Source organism: Muscardinus avellanarius (genome assembly GCF_963383645.1).
Source record: "Muscardinus avellanarius genome assembly, chromosome: 3".
In the NCBI taxonomy this organism is placed as follows: Eukaryota; Metazoa; Chordata; class Mammalia; order Rodentia; family Gliridae; genus Muscardinus; species Muscardinus avellanarius.
This window is the reverse complement of record NC_137788.1, coordinates 8,964,472-8,983,115: the sequence shown is the minus strand read 5'-3', so window position 1 is coordinate 8,983,115 and position 18,644 is coordinate 8,964,472. Positions and strand designations below refer to the sequence as shown.

The following is an 18,644-nucleotide window of genomic DNA, read 5'->3' as shown; positions in this document are numbered from 1 at the left end:
CACAGACACGCACGTGCACACACACACGCACACACTCTGCCTTGCTCGACCCAAGCGGGACAAAGCCCCCGGCCCATCCCTCACGGCGCGGGCTCGAGCCCCGACGGCCCGGGAGTCGGGGATGCTGGCGGACGGTCCTGCGGCCCCAGAACTCACACTCGGGTCAGGGGCCGCCGGCACCGCCGGGGTCAGCGCCCTGGGGCGCCCGGGCGCGTGGAAACCGGAGGTGTGGGCGCCCAGAGCTCCCCGGACGCTTCCTCTTTCTTTCTTTCTTTCTTTCTTTCTTTCTTTCTTTCTTTCTTTCTTTCTTTCTTTCTTTCTTTCTTTCTTTCTTTCTTTTTTGGTGGTACTGGGGTTCCTGGAAGCCCTTCTACCTCCGGGATACACTCCCAGACCTATTTTTTAACTTTTTTATTTGGAAACAGGGTCTCTTAAGCCAGTGCAGGTGTCTCCGAACCTGGGCCATCCTCCTGTCTCCGCCTCCCAAGCGCGGGGATGACAAGCGTGCCCACCACGCCCGGCGGACGCTTCCATCTCTGATTTCTTCTTTCTCCAGCGTGATCAGTAACTACTTAGAGGTTTAAGAGGTTTGAGAGCACCGCTCCGCCTGGTCCCGGAGAGTTGCCCGACTGGCCTGAGCTCCGCATTTCCCCAACTCTGAAGGTTCAGGATCTAGGGTAGTGTTGTGCAGAGAAGACAAGGCCAGAGAAAGGAACTGCCATTGTAATACGGCCAGAGTGAGACTGGGCTATGGATTCGCCGGAGGATTTGAATCGCCCTTTCCAAGCCAGGCGGTGGCGCAGGCTTGTAATCCCAGTACTTGGGAGGCTGAGACAGGAGGATGGCAGGTTCTCGGCCAGCCTCAGCTACTTAGTGAGGCCCTCTGCAACTTAGTGAGACCCTGTTTCAAGATAAAGAATAAAAAATAGGGCTGAGGGGTGTGGCTCAGAGGTAGAATGCCCCTGAGTTCTATCCCCAGTTCTGCCAAAAAAAAAAAAAATCACTCATTCCATAAACACCAATTGAACACCTACTATGTGTTGGCGACTCCAGGTGCCCTAGTAAACAACAGAGACAAGAATTCTTGCTCTTTGGAGCTTAAGTTCTAGTGAAGGAGACAGAAGGTAACACCTAAATGTAAGTAGTAATTAGTCCTGTGAAGGAAACGCACTTGTGTGTGTGCGTGTGTGCGTGTGTGTGCGTGCATGCACGCGCGTGTGTGTGGTGCTGGGGAAGGAACCCAGGGGCATTCTACCTCCAAGCTACATCTCCTATTTTGTTTGTTTGTTTGTTTGTTTGTTTATTTATTTAGGTGGTACTGGAGGCGGAATCCAGGGGCTTTTCTACCTCCGGGCTATACTCCCAGACCTATTTTATATTTTATTTGGAAACAGGGTCTCACTAAGCTGCTGAGAGCCTCACTAACTAAGTAGCTGGCTTCGAACCTGTGCGATCCTCCTGTCTCAGGCTCCCAAGTGCTGAGATTACAGGCGTGTGCCACCACACCTGGCTGTAAAGAAAACGCATCCAGAGAGACAGCAGGAAGTCCTGGGAAGGGGTGCTTGTCAAGAGAGGACTCTTTGGTGAGGCAGGGTTAGTTTTGTTTCTGTTTTGCAGAAAAAATGGTGGTATGAGTCATGTAGCTGTGGGGAGAAGAATGATAGAGCTAACGGAAGCGCCTGTGCAAAGGTCCTGAGGCGGGAGTGTGCTTGGTCTGTTTGAGGGAGGAACAGAGGACCATCAGTTCCAAGAGCTGGCAAAGGATCACACGAGCCTGCAAAGACCACAGCCAGGGCTTTGGCCTTCCAGTGTGAATTACGGGGTTTTGTGACTCTGTATTCTGCGTAGAGTGATACGGTGAGAAATGGTGCATGTTAGGAGAAGCCTAGACTCCTGTCGCTTCCACGTTATGGTGACTTTAGGCCTCAGGTTCCCCATCTGTAAGCTGGAGTGATTGATTGGCCAAAGTGGATCTAAAGATCCATCAGGTGATGAGAGGAGAAACAAGATGTGGTGTGTTTTATTCTTTTATTATTATTCTTTTATTTATTTATTATTTATTTATGGTGGTACTGGGGTTCCCGGAAACCCTTCTACCTCTGGGCTACACACCCAGACCTATTTTTTTTTTTTTTTTTTTTTGCGGGTCTGGGGATGGAACCCAGGGGCATTTGACCTCAAAGCTACACCCCCTGCCCTACTTTTTATTCTTTATTTTGAAACAGGGTCTCACTGAGTTGCAGAGGGCCTCACTAAGTAGCTGAGGCTGTCCGCGAACCACGATCCTCTGGCCTCAGCCTCCCGAATGCTGGGATTACAAGCGTGTGCCACCAGACCCATTTTTATTTTTTTATTTGGAAACAAGTCTCTTAAGCCAGAGAGGCTGGCTTTGAACCTGTCAGATCCTCCCATCTCTGCCTCCCTAGCTCGGGGATTACAAGCGTGCGCCACCAAGCCCGGCTTTATTCTTTTATTTTGAAACAGGGTCTCACTGAGTTGCAAAGGGCCTCACTAAGTAGCAGCGGCTGGCCATGAACCTGTGATCCTCCTGCCTCAGCCTCCCAAGTACTGGGATCCCAAGCCTGTACCATCACGCCCGGTTCGAAGTTTTTTTTTTTAAAAAGTAGCAGTTGTGTTGGCAGCGAGGTCTTTGGGGTCCAGAATGGCTTCAGAGGATTCAGAAGCTCTGGAAACTGTGGAGGTCACTTAGTGTCCCTGGGAGTTTATTTCTCTGGGCAGAGGTCAGAGTCTAAGGAGAGGTGAGGATCGCCAAGGTCCCCTGACCCCTGACTGGGGAAGGGTCAGCGATCCTGGAGGTCAGCAGAGCCCCAGGAGGGAATGATGTGTGTGGGCTTCAGCCTGGCTGAAGTGCTGGAAGCTTCTCACGGGCCGTGGGTCTGCAGTCAGCTGCGGACCCCAGGATCTGGGGCGATGGTGAAGGCCCCACCTCATGGCAGAAGGTCAGGGGAGGGAGGAGAGGAGCTGTCTGGCCCCCACTTCCTTCCTCTCTAGGTCTCCTGCTCTGAGGTGCGAGTGCCTCCTCCCTAGGCCATGTGGGGCTGCCCCTTGCCTTGGGAGCTGGACATGGGGAAGGGGCTACAGCTCAGGAGGGTTTTTGGGATTCTGTAAAGCCTGCTGGCTTGTCCAGGGTTGTTGCTTTGGGCTTTGGCAGTGTATGGGGATCTAAAGATCACAGTCATAAAGGCCATTTGTTGACTATTTACATGCTAGGTGTTAGATGCTGTATGTTTTCATAAAGACACGCTTGTAATCCCCGCTCTTGGGAGGCGGAGACAAGAGGATCGTGCGGGTTCGAAGCCAGCCGTGCTGGCTTAAGAGACCCTGTTTCGGGGCGTGGTGGCACACGCTTGTAATCCCCGCGCTTGGGAGGCAGAGACAGGAGGATCGCGCAGATTCGAAGCCAGCCGCGCGCGTTGGCTTAGGAGACCCTGTTTCCAAATAAAAATGTAAAAAAATAGGTCTGGGAGTGTAGCCCGGAGATAGAAGGGCTTCCAGGAACCCCAGTACCACCAAAAAAAAAAAAAAAAAGAGAGACCCTGTTTCCAAATAAAATATAAAATGGGTCTGGGAGTGTAGCCCGGAGGTAGAAGGGTTCCGTCCCAGTACCACCACCAAAAAAAAAAAAAAAGAGTCTCATTTAAAAAAAGACTGGACCCATCACCCCATTTTTCAGATGTGAGAAACTGAGGTTCAAAGACAGAAGGAACTTCGAGCTGATTAAGAGGCAGTGCTAGGGAGAGACAAAGGCCTGTTGGATCTGGGGTCACCAGGTCTGGGGGGCACCGGGAGGAACATTCCATGGCCCTCTCTTCTTGTGTGGAAACAGCTCCTCTCTCCGGAGCGCCGCCTACAGGCCGGATACGGAAGTAAGAAGTCCTGGTTTATCCAGACCCAGCTGGGACTCAGACCAGGCTAATGGCTCAGAGCCGGGTGGTCAGCATTCTGAGCCCTGTCTTCCTTCAGTCCCTCATTTAACTCACACTGACTGAGCGCCCGAGTTTGGCCAGGTACTGGGTGAGATGTTAAACTGAAAGAATGTATGTGGGTCAGGCATAACGTCCCACAACTGTAATCCCAGCACTTGGGAGGCTGAGACAGGTTATTGTTTTTGTTTTTGTGGGGTTTTTTTTTGCAGTACTGGGGATGGAACCCAGGGTCATTCTACCTCCAAGCTACACCCCCAGCCCTATTTTTTGTTCCTTATTTTGAAACAGGGTCTCACTAAGTTGCAGAGGGCCTCACTAAGTAGTAGCTGAGGCTGGCTGCGAACCTGTGTGATCCTCCTGTCTCAGCCTCCCAAATGCTGGGATTACAAGCATGTGCTATCATGCCTGGCTCAAGATCTTGTTTTAAAATTATAAAATTAAGCTGGGTGTGGTGACATACACCTGTAATCTCATTACTTGGGAGGCTGAGACTGGAGGATCGCAGGTTCAAGGCCAGTCTTGGCAACTTAGCGAAACCCTCAGAAACTTAATAAGACCTTGTTTCAACAATAAAAATAAAAATGGTGAAGGTGTAATTCAAAGACAGGTGAATTGAGTTCGATCCCCAGTAACACACACACACACACACACACACACACACACACACACACAGAAAGATAAGTAAAAAGGGCTGGGAGTATAGCTTCAAGGTAGAATGCTCCTGGTCTCCCTCTATCCCCAGTACCCCCAAATTAAAGTTAAAAAAAATATATATATATATATAATAAAAGGCCTGGGCCAGGCATGGTGGTGCACACTTGTAATTCCAGCATTTGGGAGGCTGAGAGAGGCGGATTGCAGTTCACAGACAGCCTCAGCTACTTAGTGAGGCCCTTTGCAACTCAGTGAGACCCTGTTTCTAAATAAAGAATAAAAAATAGGGCTAGGCCTGTAGCTTGGAGGTAGAATGCTCCTGGGTTTCATCCCCAGTACCGCAAAAAAAAAAAAAAAAAAAAAAAAGAAAGAAAGAAAGAAAAAAGAAAAAAGAAAAAAGGTTTGGAGTGTAACTCAGAGGTAAGATGCCCCTGGATTTAATTTCCAATACAAAAAAAGAAAAAAGAAAGAAAGAAAAAGAAAAAAAAGAGAGAATGGATGAGGTCAGGCCAGTTGGACCGCGCTCCACCCCCCACATCCGGTATCAGTGGGCTTATCACCAGGATCCGTATGGCTCAGACCCTCCGTCTGCCCCCTTCCTCTGTCCCCGTGTGTTTGGGCCCTGGGGTCCTTAGGCAGGTGGGACAGAGGATTCTCCATCCTGTGATCGGCCTGAAGGGCTGGGAGGGAGCCTGGGAAGAACCCTAGGGGCCTCCACTGCTGGTTTTACCCCGTTCGCTCGTGGCGTGTGGGTTCGGCACACCCAGGACTCCTCTGTCACCTGCGCAGGCCTTGGTCTCTTCTGGTCTCTTCGGGGCCGGCAGCTCCACTTCTGTTTCCACGGACGTGTCTCTTGGGAGTGCATTTCCCCTCTGTCCCCACTGCAGGCCCGAGGGACCTGCTCCAGTCGGCAAATAAGCTCTCTCTCCTCCTTATCATCCATCCTCGCCTCCCAGCCACCCTCCTGCGTGTCGCCAGTCCAGCGCAAAACACGCAAATACATTTGAAAAACAGTTTCCCGGCAGACGGGCATTCCAAATGTAATAAATTAAGGCCCTAATATAATCTGGGTCCTGCGCCATCCATCAGGCTGATGAGATTAAGATGGGAACAGCCAGATGGCCACAGAAGCCCAGGCGAGTTCCCCTGGTGGCCCCAGGCTGGCTTGGCCCTCTGCCCTTGCTCCCACCCCGCCCCCCAGGAATTGTCCCTCTAAGATTGTCATGGCCTGTCATGAATGGAGAAGATACCTGGGCAGCTCCCAGAACCAGCAAGGAAGGACCCTCACGCTCCCCAAGTAACGAAACATTTACGACACTAACATATTAAAGAGCCCGGGTCTGCCAGCCGCTGAGCCACGAGGCTGGCTCTGCGTGGAAATGGCCCTCTTTCGCATGGCACAGTGTGGGCAGGATCCCCCAGTGCTCTAAGTAGGGCCGCTGAGTCCAGAATGTGCCGCCGAGTGCATCGATTCCGGAAACAAAGCCGTTCTTTCCTTTGGGTTAAACATCGAGATTTTACAAAATGCAGACAAATGATGGTAGCAATTTCCCACACTTTCTTGGGCATCCAGGCCCCTGGGGAGCTTGTTAAAGGGCCAGTGCCCTGCTGTGTGCCCTGATCTGGGAGGTGAGGGTGGTAGACAGACAGCTTTAGGTTTAATAGGTTCCCTGGAGGGGGGAGGGTAGGCTGACACAGAGGGTAGGTAGGGCAGCATTTTGAGAGATGCTGGGCCTGTCATTTCTGGCTTAATCGGCCAGGTGACTTAATCCCCTCTCTAGAAGTGTGTATAATGCAGTTGGTTGGAGGCATGGGGGGGGAGGGAAGGGGTTCTCTAGTAATGAGCTGTCTCCGTCACATTCCTGGCCAGGTCTGTGTACAGATGGCGGGGACTCTTCACCAGCTCTGGCACCCCTGGAGGTCAGAGACAAAGTCCTCCTGGGTCCTGCCCCTGGCGTCGCCCATAACTCCACAGCCCGTTCTCTGACCTTAGGCTTCCCGTGTGAACACCAGGGGGGCTGTAAATTAGCTAGTGTCCTACAGTGTCTGAACACCTTCCTGTTCCAGCTGGCCACTTGGCTGAAGGGGGCGCATCTCGGCGCCTGTTGACCATCTACAAAGGGCGGTTGTAAGGCAGATACTTCGATTCTAGGGTGAATGAAAAATTAGGGAAATCAGAGTTTTGGCATATACTAAGTGTTCCGTTCAGGGCAGCAATTATTTTAATATTACGATTATGCCTCAGGGGCCTACCCACTCCTCCAGACGGAGTGCCTGCCCCTGGGGAACCTCAGAGCTGTAACGAGCAATGGCAGGCGTGGCAGGCGGCGCCGCCGCGCGTCTTTGCCCCCAGCTGTGTGACAGACAGGTTTCTTTTCACCCCTCTGGGCCTCTTTTGGCTCGTGTGCAGAAAAGGGACAATCGTAGCAACCGCCGCAGTTCTTCGGAGGGTGCAGTGAGAGGACGCAGGGCGCACACTCACCGCAGCACCCACACTGGGCTGGAGAGCTGGGAAGGCTGGCTGTTACTACAGTGGGGACATCTGAATCCCTTGGGCGGCCCAGCCGGGCTGCACTGAGGACAGGGGCGGGGCGTCACGGATATACCCCTGTTCCTCCCTTGTCCCGCCCCCAAGCCGTTCTCTCGCTTTCGGTTGGGCAGCAGACCCCGGAGCTTGCAGCAGATGTCACTGTCCTTTTTCTTTTTTTTGGGGGGGGGAGGGGGGTCCGGGGATGAAACCCAGGGGCATTTGACCTCCGAGCTACACCTCCTGCCCTATTTTGTGTGTATGTGTGTGTGTGTGTGTGTGTGTGTGTGTGTGTGTGTATATATATATATACAGGTCTCACTAATTTGCAAAGGGCCTCACTAAGTAGCTGAGGCTGTCCGCGAACCGTGATCCTCTGGTCTCAGCCTCTCGAATGCTGGGATCCGATGGCCTCCTTCCAGTGCCGCCTAAAGCGAGACGCGCCTTGGAGGGGAATATACGTAGCGATCCGTGGCGGCTTTTGCAGCGCCCGCCTGAGGCCGCAGGGAGGGCTGCGCTCACTTCCCGGGTCTTAAGATGCCCTCGGCCCAGACCGGGCCACGCCCCTCCGGCGCCGAAGCCACGCCCCCATGCCCAGGCCGGGCCACGCCCTTCAGGCGCCGAAAGCCACGCCCCTAGACCACGCCCCTAGCCCGGATCCGCCCAGCGAGGCTCTGATTGGGCAGCGCGGGGAGTGGGTGTGGCCAACGGCGGCGCTAGGGCCCGCCGGAGCGCCGCAGACGTCACCCGGCGGCGCCGAGGCCGCGGGCTGAGCGGGAGGCGCGAGTGGCCGGCCGGCGACTCCAGGCGCCGGAGCCCGGACCGAGTCGGGGCGAGAACCGAGGCCGCAGCCGGCACCGGTAGCGGGGCAGGGGGCGGGGCTCCGCGGGGCGGGGCCCGGCGGGCGGGGGCGGGGCTTCGTTTTGTCTGGCTCCGCTTTCCGCGTGTCGGGCTTTCTGCCCCCGGCCCTGCGCTCCACCTGTTTTCTTCTGCGTCCGCCAACCTTGCCCTTTTTTCCCGGGCACTGCTCTGGTCTTTATCGCCCCCCACCCAGCGGGGCGAGGGTCGTGGGCGGCCAGCGGGCAGAGGCTGACCCGGGCGAAGGGGGTGTCCTGCCCCAGCTTCCCGCCCCCGGGGGTCAGGGGGCTCGGGGGAGACGCACCCCGCGGCTCTTGGTTCTTTGGAAATACCTTCTCACCGTCTCCCGCAGGTAGCGGGGAGGATGACCACGCTCACGCGGCAGGACCTCAACTTCGGCCAAGGTAGGGGGCTGCCCGCGGTGGGGGCGGAGCTCGGGGCCGCAGGGCTTCCCGAGACCACCGGTCGTGTCCCCTTCACAGTGGTGGCCGACGTGCTCTGCGAGTTCCTGGAGGTGGCGGTGCATCTAATCCTCTACGTGCGTGAGGTCTACCCCGTGGGCATCTTCCAGAAGCGCAAGAAGTACAATGTGCCGGTCCAGGTGAGCCCCCCCTCCCCCGTCTCCGGGCTACACCCCCAACCTTCCTTTAATTTTTTTTTTTTTTTTTTTTTTTTTTTTTTTTTTTTTTTTTTGCTGAGGCTGGCCCGGAGCCTGCCATCCTCCTGTCTCAGCCTTCCAAGTACTGAGATTACAGGCATGTACCATCATGTCTAGTTCCTAGTGCTTAACTTTTGAATTGTGGTTAAATTTCTGGACCCTGTCTCTGGAAAAATGGCCCATGTCCATAAATAAAGCTTTTTGCACAATTTTAGAGACTTTTTCAGACCGACTTTTCAGGCTGAAAATGTGATCCTACATTAGGGGACACACACACACACACACACACACACACACACACACATTTTTGTAATGCTGGGGATTGAACTCAGGAAAATACTACCTCCGAGCTACATCCTGAAGCTTATTTTATTTTTTATTTGGAAATAGGATCTGGCTGAGTTATTGAGAGCTTTGCTAAATTGCTGAGACTGGCTCCAACTTGAAATTCTGTCTCAGCCTCGCACGTCCTGGGATTACAGGCATGTGCCACTGTAGTGTGTGTGTGTGTGTGTGTGTGTGTGTGTGACTTGGGAGTGAACCCAGGACATTCTACCTTCAGAGCTACACCCCAGCCCTATTTTTAAAAATTATTATTTATTTCTTTTTCTTTTTCTTTTTTTGTGGTATTGGGGAGGGAACCCAGGGGCCTTCTACCTCTGAGCTACACCCCTAGCCTTATTTTATATTCTTTATTTTGAAACAGGGTCTCACTGAGTTGCAGAGGGCCTCACTAAGTAGTAGCTGAGGCTGGCCACAAACCCAGATCCTCCTGTCTCAGCCTCCCGAATGCTGGGATTACAAGTGTGTGCCACCATGCCTAGCTATTCTTTATTTTTGAAATATGGTCTTGCTAAGTTGCGGAGGGCCTCCTGAGTAGCTGAGGCTGGCGTGAACCTGTGATCCTCCTGTCTCAGCCTCCCAAATGCTGGGATTACAGATGTGTGCCACCACGACTAGCTGTAATGGTATATTTAATGCTAGTGTTGAGACTTAATTCTTGTCTTTGAATTCTCTTCACCTTGGATAAATTGGCAGCTCTTAGCCCCATGATAGGAGGTCAGGTCTATCGGGCTGGGAGCCCTTGGGAGCCGCTGGGCTTCTACCCAAAGGCCAACAGTGGTGTTGGTGGTAAGGGGTGTTAGTGGGATCCCCATCTGAGCCTCGGGCCTCAACAGCTGCGTGGGGTTGTATGCAGATGTCCTGCCATCCGGAGCTGAATCAGTACATCCAGGACACGCTGCACTGCGTCAAGCCCCTCCTGGAGAAGGTGAGGGTGCCAGGCCCTTCCACCCCTCACCCCCAACCTGTTCCTTCATGCTTATGGGCCCATCTCTGGAATGGGGTGACGCTGAGATTATGTGGGGTCCTGATACCTAGAAACCTTTGACTCCAGAGACCACCCCCAGCCAGTTGGTGACGCGCCCCAGGGCATGTGGGCCACACCTGGGGAGCCCCGTGGTGGGCCTGGGAGTCTGGGTTAGTGGGGCTGGGTGCCAAGTTCTCCCCATGTTTGCGGCACCCGGGTAGTACAGCACCTCTCCTCCCAGCCTGTCCTAGCGCCAACTGAGCTTCTCAAACCCACTTTCTGGGCTCTCAGTCTGCCTGGGGCAGGCAGCTGAGGAGGGCGGGGCTGGCCCTCTCCTACCTGCCCTGGGGAATTCCTGTCCTTGCAGAATGATGTGGAGAAGGTGGTGGTGGTGATTTTGGATAAAGAGCACCGCCCGGTGGAGAAGTTTGTCTTTGAGATCACTCAGCCCCCGCTTCTGTCCATCAGGTGAGCTGCTGTCCCTGTGTCCACTGGCTGGCCAGCTGCCTTCAGCAGTAACCCCTGTCTGTCCTTAAGGCAGCCCCCGACCACCTTGGTAAAGGCCTGAGGGGAGTCGGGCCTAGTAGCACATACCTGTAACCCAGTTACTTGGGCGGCTGAGACAGGGAGGATTGCAGGTTCTCCACAACTTTGTGAGACTCCCAGTAACTTGGTGAGACCGTTTCATGGCCAGCCTCTGCTACTTAGTGAGGCCTTCCCCAGCTTAGTGAGACCCTTTTTCACAAAAGAATAAAAAATAGGGCTGAAGGCGTAACTTGGAGGTAGGATGCCCCTGTTTCAATCCCCAGCACTGCAAAATAATAAAATAAGGCTGGGGGTGTAGCTCAGAGGTGGAATGCTCCTGGGTTCACTCCCCAGTACACACAGTAAATAAATAAAGGCAGGCCAGGGTGGGGGTGGGGGGAGGCAAGAGGTGCCATTAGTGGCCCAGATGTGGCCACTTGTCTATGAGGAGACATGGTTACCCTCCCATGTCACACATGGGAAATCCTAGCATTGGTGAATGCCTGCTGCTTTATGGGGGAAGCTTCCCCGGTGGTAGAGCCCAGGACAAGGGTCTAGTCCGTAGTGAACTGGCACTGGGCTGTGGCAAACCCAGGAGCTGGCCAGCTGTGTGCTTTCTGTGGTGAGGCACCAACCCCCCCCCCCTAGCTGTATGGCCTCCGGCAGCCCTTTCCCCACTGGCTAGTGTCCTGGTAGGCCATGAAGAGGAAATCCGGGTTCCCCTGGCTGGCTGGCTGCACAGGTCCTGTGCCCTATCCCCCTGGGTGCCTGGGCCAGGGCTCTGGGCCTCAGCTGGATGCAACCTCCTTGTTCCCAGCTCAGACTCCCTGCTGTCTCATGTGGAGCAGCTGCTCCGAGCCTTCATCCTGAAGATCAGCGTGTGCGACGCCGTCCTGGACCACAACCCCCCAGGTGCGCGCACCCCTGGGCGTCCTCAGTTCCGGTCTTCAGAGCCCCTGGGCCCACCTCCTCCGCAGCTTCCCTGGTGGACTCCACCTGGCCTCGAGGCTGCCTTTTCCTGGCTGGGCTCCCACTGCACTGGGTGGACAGGGAGCGGCCTGGCCTTGACCACTCTCGCCCCTGCAGGCTGCACCTTCACGGTCCTGGTGCACACGAGGGAAGCCGCCACTCGCAACATGGAGAAGATCCAGGTCATCAAGGTGCGTGGGCTGGGGGTGCGGGGCGCAGCCGGGGCTCTGAAAACACGCTGTGCGGTTCTGGGTGGCCGAGGGGGCTGCTCGTGGCAGTGCCAGGCACCCGGCAGGTTCTCCTGTCTGAGCTGCACGGCCACCTGGCCACCACTCCACTGGGGCCCCAGAGCCGAGAGGAGCCCTGACGGAGCCCCTGCCTTCACTGAAGTGGGCCTCTCAGTTTCCGATTTGATGCTCAGAGTTTGTAAATCCCTGGTGGGGGGGCCTGGGAATCTTCATTGCTAACGGCTCCCTCGGGATTGCGAGGACCCCAACTCTGGAGGGGAGGGGCGCCAAGTGAAGGCGGGCCAGGGTGCAGCCCCCCAAACTCCCGCTGTGGCCCCCTTCCTAGGACTTTCCCTGGATCCTGGCGGACGAGCAGGATGTCCACATGCACGACCCCCGGCTGATACCCCTGAAAACCATGACATCGGACATTCTAAAGGTGAGCCGCGGGGGAAGGCTTTATTTAAGGTACGCTGAGGAGGCAAGGTGCGGGCCGGCTGGCCGAGGGGCAGGCAGGCCTGGTGTGAGGCCCCGCCCTCCCCAGTCCACCTCTGGCAGGGCTCTGCCTGCCCAGGCTCGGGAGCGCTGTGGAGTAGGCACCGGTGGTCCATCTCAGCAGCGCCGTCTGTCTCTTTCTATTAGATGCAGCTCTATGTGGAAGAACGCGCTCATAAGAGCAGCTGACGGTGCCCCCCCTCGGATGCCGCAGCCATCAGACTGGGCCCCAGCGGGGACACACTGCAGGGCCACCCTGACTCTAAGTGCTCTTACTGCCTCTGTGTACGGACACCCGCCTCCGGCCTGGCCGCCTCTGAAGGATGAGGGATGCCGGGACTTATATTTCTCAGCCTCCTGCGGTCTGGCTGCCGTCACTGTCTGTCTCAAATGCTGTGCTGTGAGTTAGTCCAATAAAGGGGCCCCACGGGCTGCCTGGGCCGTCACTGGCCAGGGCGGGAGGGACAGGGGCAGCAGGGGGGCCTGGGCGAGGGGCTGCTTCTCCGACACCCTCCCACACGCCTGTAAGCCCAACCCCAGGCTGGTTTTGCTGAAAAATTTATTACAAGATCCCAGAGCTAGGTGACAGTGTCAAGCTGGTAGGTCTGTCCAAGGTTGGACTGGGGACGGAGCTCCTGGAGCAGCCTCGCTCGGCTGCCTGCCGCCGCTCCACTCTTGCCTGGAGGAACTCTGGCTGGCGCGGGCAGAGGGTGGATGGACGGATGGCTGCAGAGGATGGCCGGGCATCAGCGCCTGTGGAGAGGGATCCGGGTGGGGTGCGGCGAGGCGTCCTGCCCCGGCGGTGGCCTCTCGGGCAGAGCCGCGGCGGAGGCTGGCCTTCTGGTTGACCTGGGGCTGATGACGATGCTGCTGTTGGTAACGCGGGGCCCGTACCAGCCGGCCCAGTACTGGGTGTCCTTGCCCCCGTGCTGGAAGAGGATGTGGCGCACCCCCGGAGGGTAGTCGGAGAAGGTGTGAGAGACCTGGGGAGACGAGCAAGTGATCACAGCGCTGGATGGGGCTGACCGGCGGGGGTGGGCTCCGCAGGAGGTGGGGAGGAGGCCTCACCTCCGTCCACGCGGCATCGCTCCACTGCTCGAAGGTGACGGGTGGGGGCTCGAAGGAGGCCAGGACGATGTAGTCTGCCGAGGTCAGCTGTACTCGGATGTGGTAGGTGCTGCCGCAGTCCCTTCTGGGTGCGCACCTGCGGAGGTAGGGTTGAGCGCGTGACCCCGAGCCTGAGGCTGCCCTTGCCCTGGCTCCTTCCTGCCCACTGCCGTGCCCATGCGGCCCGCCGGCCTCAGCACCCCCATCTGCCCTGCCCCTGGGCGAGCGGCCCGCCCACATGGGGCTCAGGTACTCTGTCTAGATAAGGGGCTACCTGCTGAGTTTCTACCGCAGATCTGACCTGAGAAAACAAAACAGGCCTCTGTAGAGACCAGTCCCCGGTCCAGGCCTGTCTCCTGTGCTTCAGAGTGGCTGGGACAGTCAGGTGAGGCTGGCACGCAGCTCACGCCTGCTCAGCTCAGCACCCCTCAGGCACTGGCCCTTTGCCCTCAGAATGGAGCTGCCTTGCTCTGACAGTTCTGTGCAAAGCAGGAGCTCAGGAAAAGGTGGGGACCCGAGTGCAGCCTAGCACCAGAGATGAGAGTGTGCTCGAGGCTCGGGACCCACCCCCAGCATCCAAAGTATTAATCCAAAGAGTTGTGAGGTGGCAGAGGGGGGAGGCCAGGGGAGGCCCCTGGGTAGGAAGGCGTGGGAGTCTCCCGGAAGTGGAGGGCTGGGGTCCTGTGTTGCTCCCGGACCTTAGTTGCGTGGCAGGGGGCCAGGAAGTGCTGCTGGGCGGGCAGGTGGAGCCAGGCCTGCGTGGTCTAGGGCCAGCTGGGCAGTGAGGGCACTTGCTATGGATTCTCTGACCCTGTGACCTTGGCAGGAGGTGGGGAGAAAAGGAGCAGGATGTGGGGGCACAGGCACGGCCCTACTCACCAGTCCTTGACGGTGATGTCAGGCCGGTAGGTGTCCAGTAGCTCCTCCCAGTAGCCCTCGGCCTTCAGGTCCACCAGCTGAGACTTGAGGCACATGCTGGGAAGCAGAGGGCGAGGCCTTGGCTCCAGGTGCGCCCAGGCGGTGGGGCCTGGCCACCATCGGGCGGGCCCTCTCCTGCCCTCCCCAGCCCCACCCGCGTGCAGAACCGGGATTCATGTGGGCTGCCTGGCCCTCTACGTGTCTGTCCAGAGCCCCTCATCCCGGGGCCCTCTGTAGCTCCTTTGTAGCCTGGGGCCACTTGGAAATGCCTGACGCCTACTTCCCAGTGGGCTTCTGGTGGCCGGAAACTGATGTCCCCGCTGCCACCAAGTTCGCTGGCTCCAGGAAGCCGCGGACTGTGTGTCCGAGACCCGCCTCCCTCGCGTTTCTAGGGGCCCTCACCAAGGCCCGACCTTTGGCAAGGTCCAGTGTCTTACCTGTAGGACGTGACAAAGTACTTCTTGACTTGGGGGTCAGGAAAGTTCTCGCCGTGCGCTCCAGGGAGGCTCTCCACCCTCCACTCGTCCCCCCCGTTGGTGTCGATGTGCCACGACCGCATGTCCTCTAGGAGAAACGAGAGGAGCTGAAGTCCCCGTAAGCTGAGTGCGGTCCTTCCCGGCCCAGGGAGGATGGGTAGCTAGCGTCCTCTCAGGAGGCAGGGCTTCCTGCACTCAGCTTGCTGGGGCAGAGGACGCCCCAAGGGTCGCTCAGCTTGCTCCTCCTCAGGGGCACTGTGCAGCCAGGGTTAGCACCCCAACTACAAGGCCCCCCTCTTCCAACACATCCCCATCTGTCCCCTCCTTATCGGCTCTGACCTGGGACTCCCTCCTTGCCTTCCACTCAGCCCCAAACTGGCTTGGCTCCAAAGGCACCATCAGAAATTCTGAACCAGACCTTTCCTGCTCCATGTTGCCCCAGGGCTCCAACACCCAAGCTTCAGGTTCTGTTTTGTTTTAGTACTGGGGACTGAAGCCAGGGGCATTCGCCATCTGAGCTATACTCCCACCATCTGAGCTATACTTCCGTCCTTTTTATTTTGAAACAGGTTCTCGCTAGGTTGCTAAGGCTGGCCTTGAAGCCGAGATCTTCCTGCCCTGACCTCCCATCTGCTGAGATTACAGGTGTGCACTGCTACTCCAGGCTCAAGTTTCAAGTCTTTTTTTTTTTTTTTTTTTTTTTGGTGTGTGTAGTACTGGGGATGGAACCCAGGGGCATACGACCTCCAAGCTACACCCCCTGCCCTATTTTGTATTCTTTATTTTTTTACTTTTATTTTTTTGTATGTGGTACTGGGGATGAGACCCAGGGCATTCTACCTCTGAGCTACACCCCCAGTCCTATTTTTTATTCTTTATTTGGAAACAGGGTCTCACTGAGTTGCAGAGGGTCTAATTAGTAGCTGAGGCTGGCCACGAACCCGGATCCTCCTGTCTCAGCCTCCCAAATGCTGGGATGACAAGTGTGAGCCACCACGCCCGGCTCTGTATTTTTTATTTTGAAACAGGGTCTCACTAAGTTGTGGAGGGTCTCACTAAGTAGCTGAAGCTATCCGTGAACTGTGACCCTCTGGTCTCAGCCTCCCAAATGCTGGGATTACAAGCGCGCGCCACCATGCCCGGCTAAGTTTCAGGTCTTGAAAAATTCAGTTACGAAGGGGCAGTGATGGCACTGATCCTGAGTGCTGACATGAGTTCCTCTGTGAATGCCCGTCTCCCATGGGGTCCAGGAGGGAGAAGACCCCCCAGCCACTCTGCACCCATGATTTGAGGCGCCGAGAGAACTGACTTGGGGTGGTCCAGACATAGTGGGACATTGTTCCCATGATTCCGATGATCTGGGTTTATAGTGAGGGGGTGTCTGGGCTGGTGGCTGCTGGAAAGGGGAGTTGGGCCGAGCAGGTCAGAGCGTCTCCCCTTCGGGCTGATCTTAGACCTTGCAAGGCAGTAGTGCTCCCCTGCCCAGGCTGACCACAAGAGACACGGGAGCCCTTCCAAATGACCTGCTTGCCCCTCCGCTGACGCTGCGCCTGCTCCCCAGTGTTCTGGGGCCTCCCCAGTGGAGTCAGGCTTCACTGCAGAACCCCGGGGACCGGGATGGTGCCGAGCTAGGCCAGGGAGACGGGAGCGAGCCGGCTGACCCCACAGGCCACGGCTGTGGGCTGGCTCCGAGGCTTCTGAACAGAAACTGGGGCAGGTGGGGAGATTAGGTGTCTGTGGCTGGGCGTTGTCTGCGAGGCCTGAGCCTTCATTGGCAGGACCCGGCTGCTCTAGATCTCTGGGCAAGTCGCTCATCTTGGGGCCCGAGCACCCCGTCGAGCAAACGGGGCTACCCTAACTGGGTCACTCCCAGGGTCCTAGCAAGGACGAAGGGTTCTTAAGAGCCCAGACTGGGCCTCTTCCTCGCTGCGGTCACCTGCCAGAGCACGAGCACGTGCTCTGTGTGTGCTGAATGAACGAAAGAGAAAAAATCCCTCCAGGAAGAGGAGTAGTAGAGAGAAGGGGCCTCAGACTACGGGCGGGTCACCACTAAATCCTCACGTTAGCCAGGTATGCGGCGCGTGCCTCTAATCCCAGTACTTGCAAGGCTGACAGAGGAGGATCCCAGGGCTGAGGCCAGTGTGTGGTAACTCAGCAAGACCCTGTCTCAAAATAAAAAATAAGCTCCGGGCGTGGTGGCGCACACTTGTGATCCCAGCATTCGGGAGGCTGAGAGAGGAGGATCGTGGTTCACAGACAGCCTCAGCTACTTAGCGAGGCCCTTTGCAACTCAGTGAGATCCTGTTTCGAAATAAAGAATAAAAAATAGGGCTAGGGGTGTAGCTCGGAGGTAGGATGCCCCTGGGTTCCATTCCCAGTACTAAAAAATTAAAAAATAAAAAGGGCTGGGACGTAGCTCAGCAGTAGAGTGCCGGGTTCACTCCCCAGTGCCACGCGCACACCCTTCCTTCCTTATCTGCGCGGTGGGGGTGAGGGGTCGTTCTGTCGCTCGGATGAGTGCCCGACATGGGTGAGGCCCTTGATAATGTCAGGCAGCTTGGACAGAGCTAAGGGGACAGGTGGGTCTGCAGCGTGTTCGTTCACAAAAGTTTGCCAAGCAGCTGCCAAGAAAAGGCATCACTGTGGACCCGACAGAGTAACGCAGGATCCATTCAGACCCTGGACTGTGAAGTCTGCAGCAGAGGGGAAGGACAATAAGTAAGGTAGCTGGAGCCCAGAAAAATCAGCACGCGGCAGCGTACGGCCCAGGTGATGGCCGGGGGGTGGGGGGCACTGTTTAGATGGGGAGGGTGGCTCTGAACTGAGACCCGCAGGAGAGGAGGAACCAGGAAGAAGGACCCAGGGCCGAGGCGGCCCTGCCAGCTCCACCCCACCCACCTTCCGCACACGGGTTCCGCAGGAGGTTCCTGCGGAGGCTGCACAGGAAGTAGAAGATCTTCCAGTCGGCCACGGGCTGGTCCCAGTCCTCCGTGATGAAGCCCTCGCGCAGGCACTTCCGCTTCCAGAGGCTCACCAGGTCGATGAGGTCCCTCCAGAGGCTGCACACGGGCCGGCAGCGCAGCAGCAGCTGGCGGGCGGGCACGTGCGTGAACAGCTCCAGCAGGATGTTCTCCGGCAGCTCGTTGATGCTGACCATGGCCATGGCGGTGGGCGGCGCACAGCCTGCGGGGGACAGTGGAGGCCATCCTCAGAACCCAGGGACTGGCTCTTTGACTCCTGTTTCCTCTTTTGTGAAAAAGAGGAGTGAGGGAGCATCCCTGGGGGTCCCTCCGTGACACAGGCGTCCCATGCTACACATGTTTGGAAGGGTGTAATAAAGTCTTAGCCAGGCATGGTGGCACACGCTTGTAATCCCAGTACTTGGAAGGCTGAGACAGGAGGATCCCAAGTTAGACGACAGCCTTGGCAAGGTAGTGAAATTCTCACAACCTAGTGAGACCCTGTTTCAAAACAAAAAATAAAGCTGGGCGGGTTGGCGCACACCTGTAATCCCAGTGCTTGAGAGCCTGAGACAGGAGGATCACGGGTTTGCTACCAACCTCAGTAACTTCCTGAGGCCCTCCACAACTTAGCAAGATCTTATTTCAGAGATGAAAAGAAGCCGGGTGTGGTGGCGCAGGCTTGTAATCCCAATACTTGGGAGGCTTTGCACACAGGAGGATCAATAGGTTTGAAGCCAGCCTCAGCTACTTAGGCTCTCAGAAGCTTAGTGAGACCCTGTTTCCAAATAATAAAATATAAGATAGGTCTGGGAGTGCAGCCTGGAGGTAGAAAGCCCCTGGGTTCCATCCCCAGTACCAAAAAAAATTAAAAAAAAAAAAGGTCAGAAGTGGTGGCACACACTTGTAATCCTAGCATTCGAGAGGCAGAGACCAGAGGATCACAACTCGTGGACAGCCTTAGCTGTCCTTCACAACTCAGTGAGACCCTGTCTCAAAAAATAAAAATGCTAG

General features: G+C 56.4%; 2 protein-coding genes across 2 annotated transcripts; one reads left to right on the top strand and one right to left on the bottom strand.

Annotated features, from left to right (window-relative positions):
• Nucleotides 1-8,350: 8,350 nt before the first annotated feature.
• MAD2L2 (mitotic arrest deficient 2 like 2) lies at nt 8,351-12,358 on the top strand (the record flags this gene model as incomplete). The annotated part of the gene is made up of 8 exons (XM_080690723.1): nt 8,351-8,390; nt 8,469-8,587; nt 9,843-9,914; nt 10,321-10,421; nt 11,296-11,390; nt 11,565-11,638; nt 12,021-12,113; nt 12,317-12,358. 8 exons carry the CDS (start codon nt 8,351-8,353, stop codon nt 12,356-12,358), a joined length of 636 nt encoding a protein of 211 aa, XP_080546849.1.
• A 557-nt stretch (nt 12,359-12,915) lies between these two features.
• Nucleotides 12,916-17,837, bottom strand: LOC308259945 (F-box only protein 6-like; the record flags this gene model as incomplete). Its single annotated transcript, XM_080691285.1, has 5 exons — nt 17,569-17,837; nt 14,632-14,758; nt 14,156-14,251; nt 13,238-13,373; nt 12,916-13,152 (listed from the first exon to the last, which is right to left on the bottom strand). Exons 1-5 carry the CDS (start codon nt 17,831-17,833, stop codon nt 12,916-12,918), a joined length of 861 nt encoding a protein of 286 aa, XP_080547411.1. The 5' UTR covers nt 17,834-17,837.
• Between the last annotated feature and the right edge of the window lie 807 nt (nt 17,838-18,644).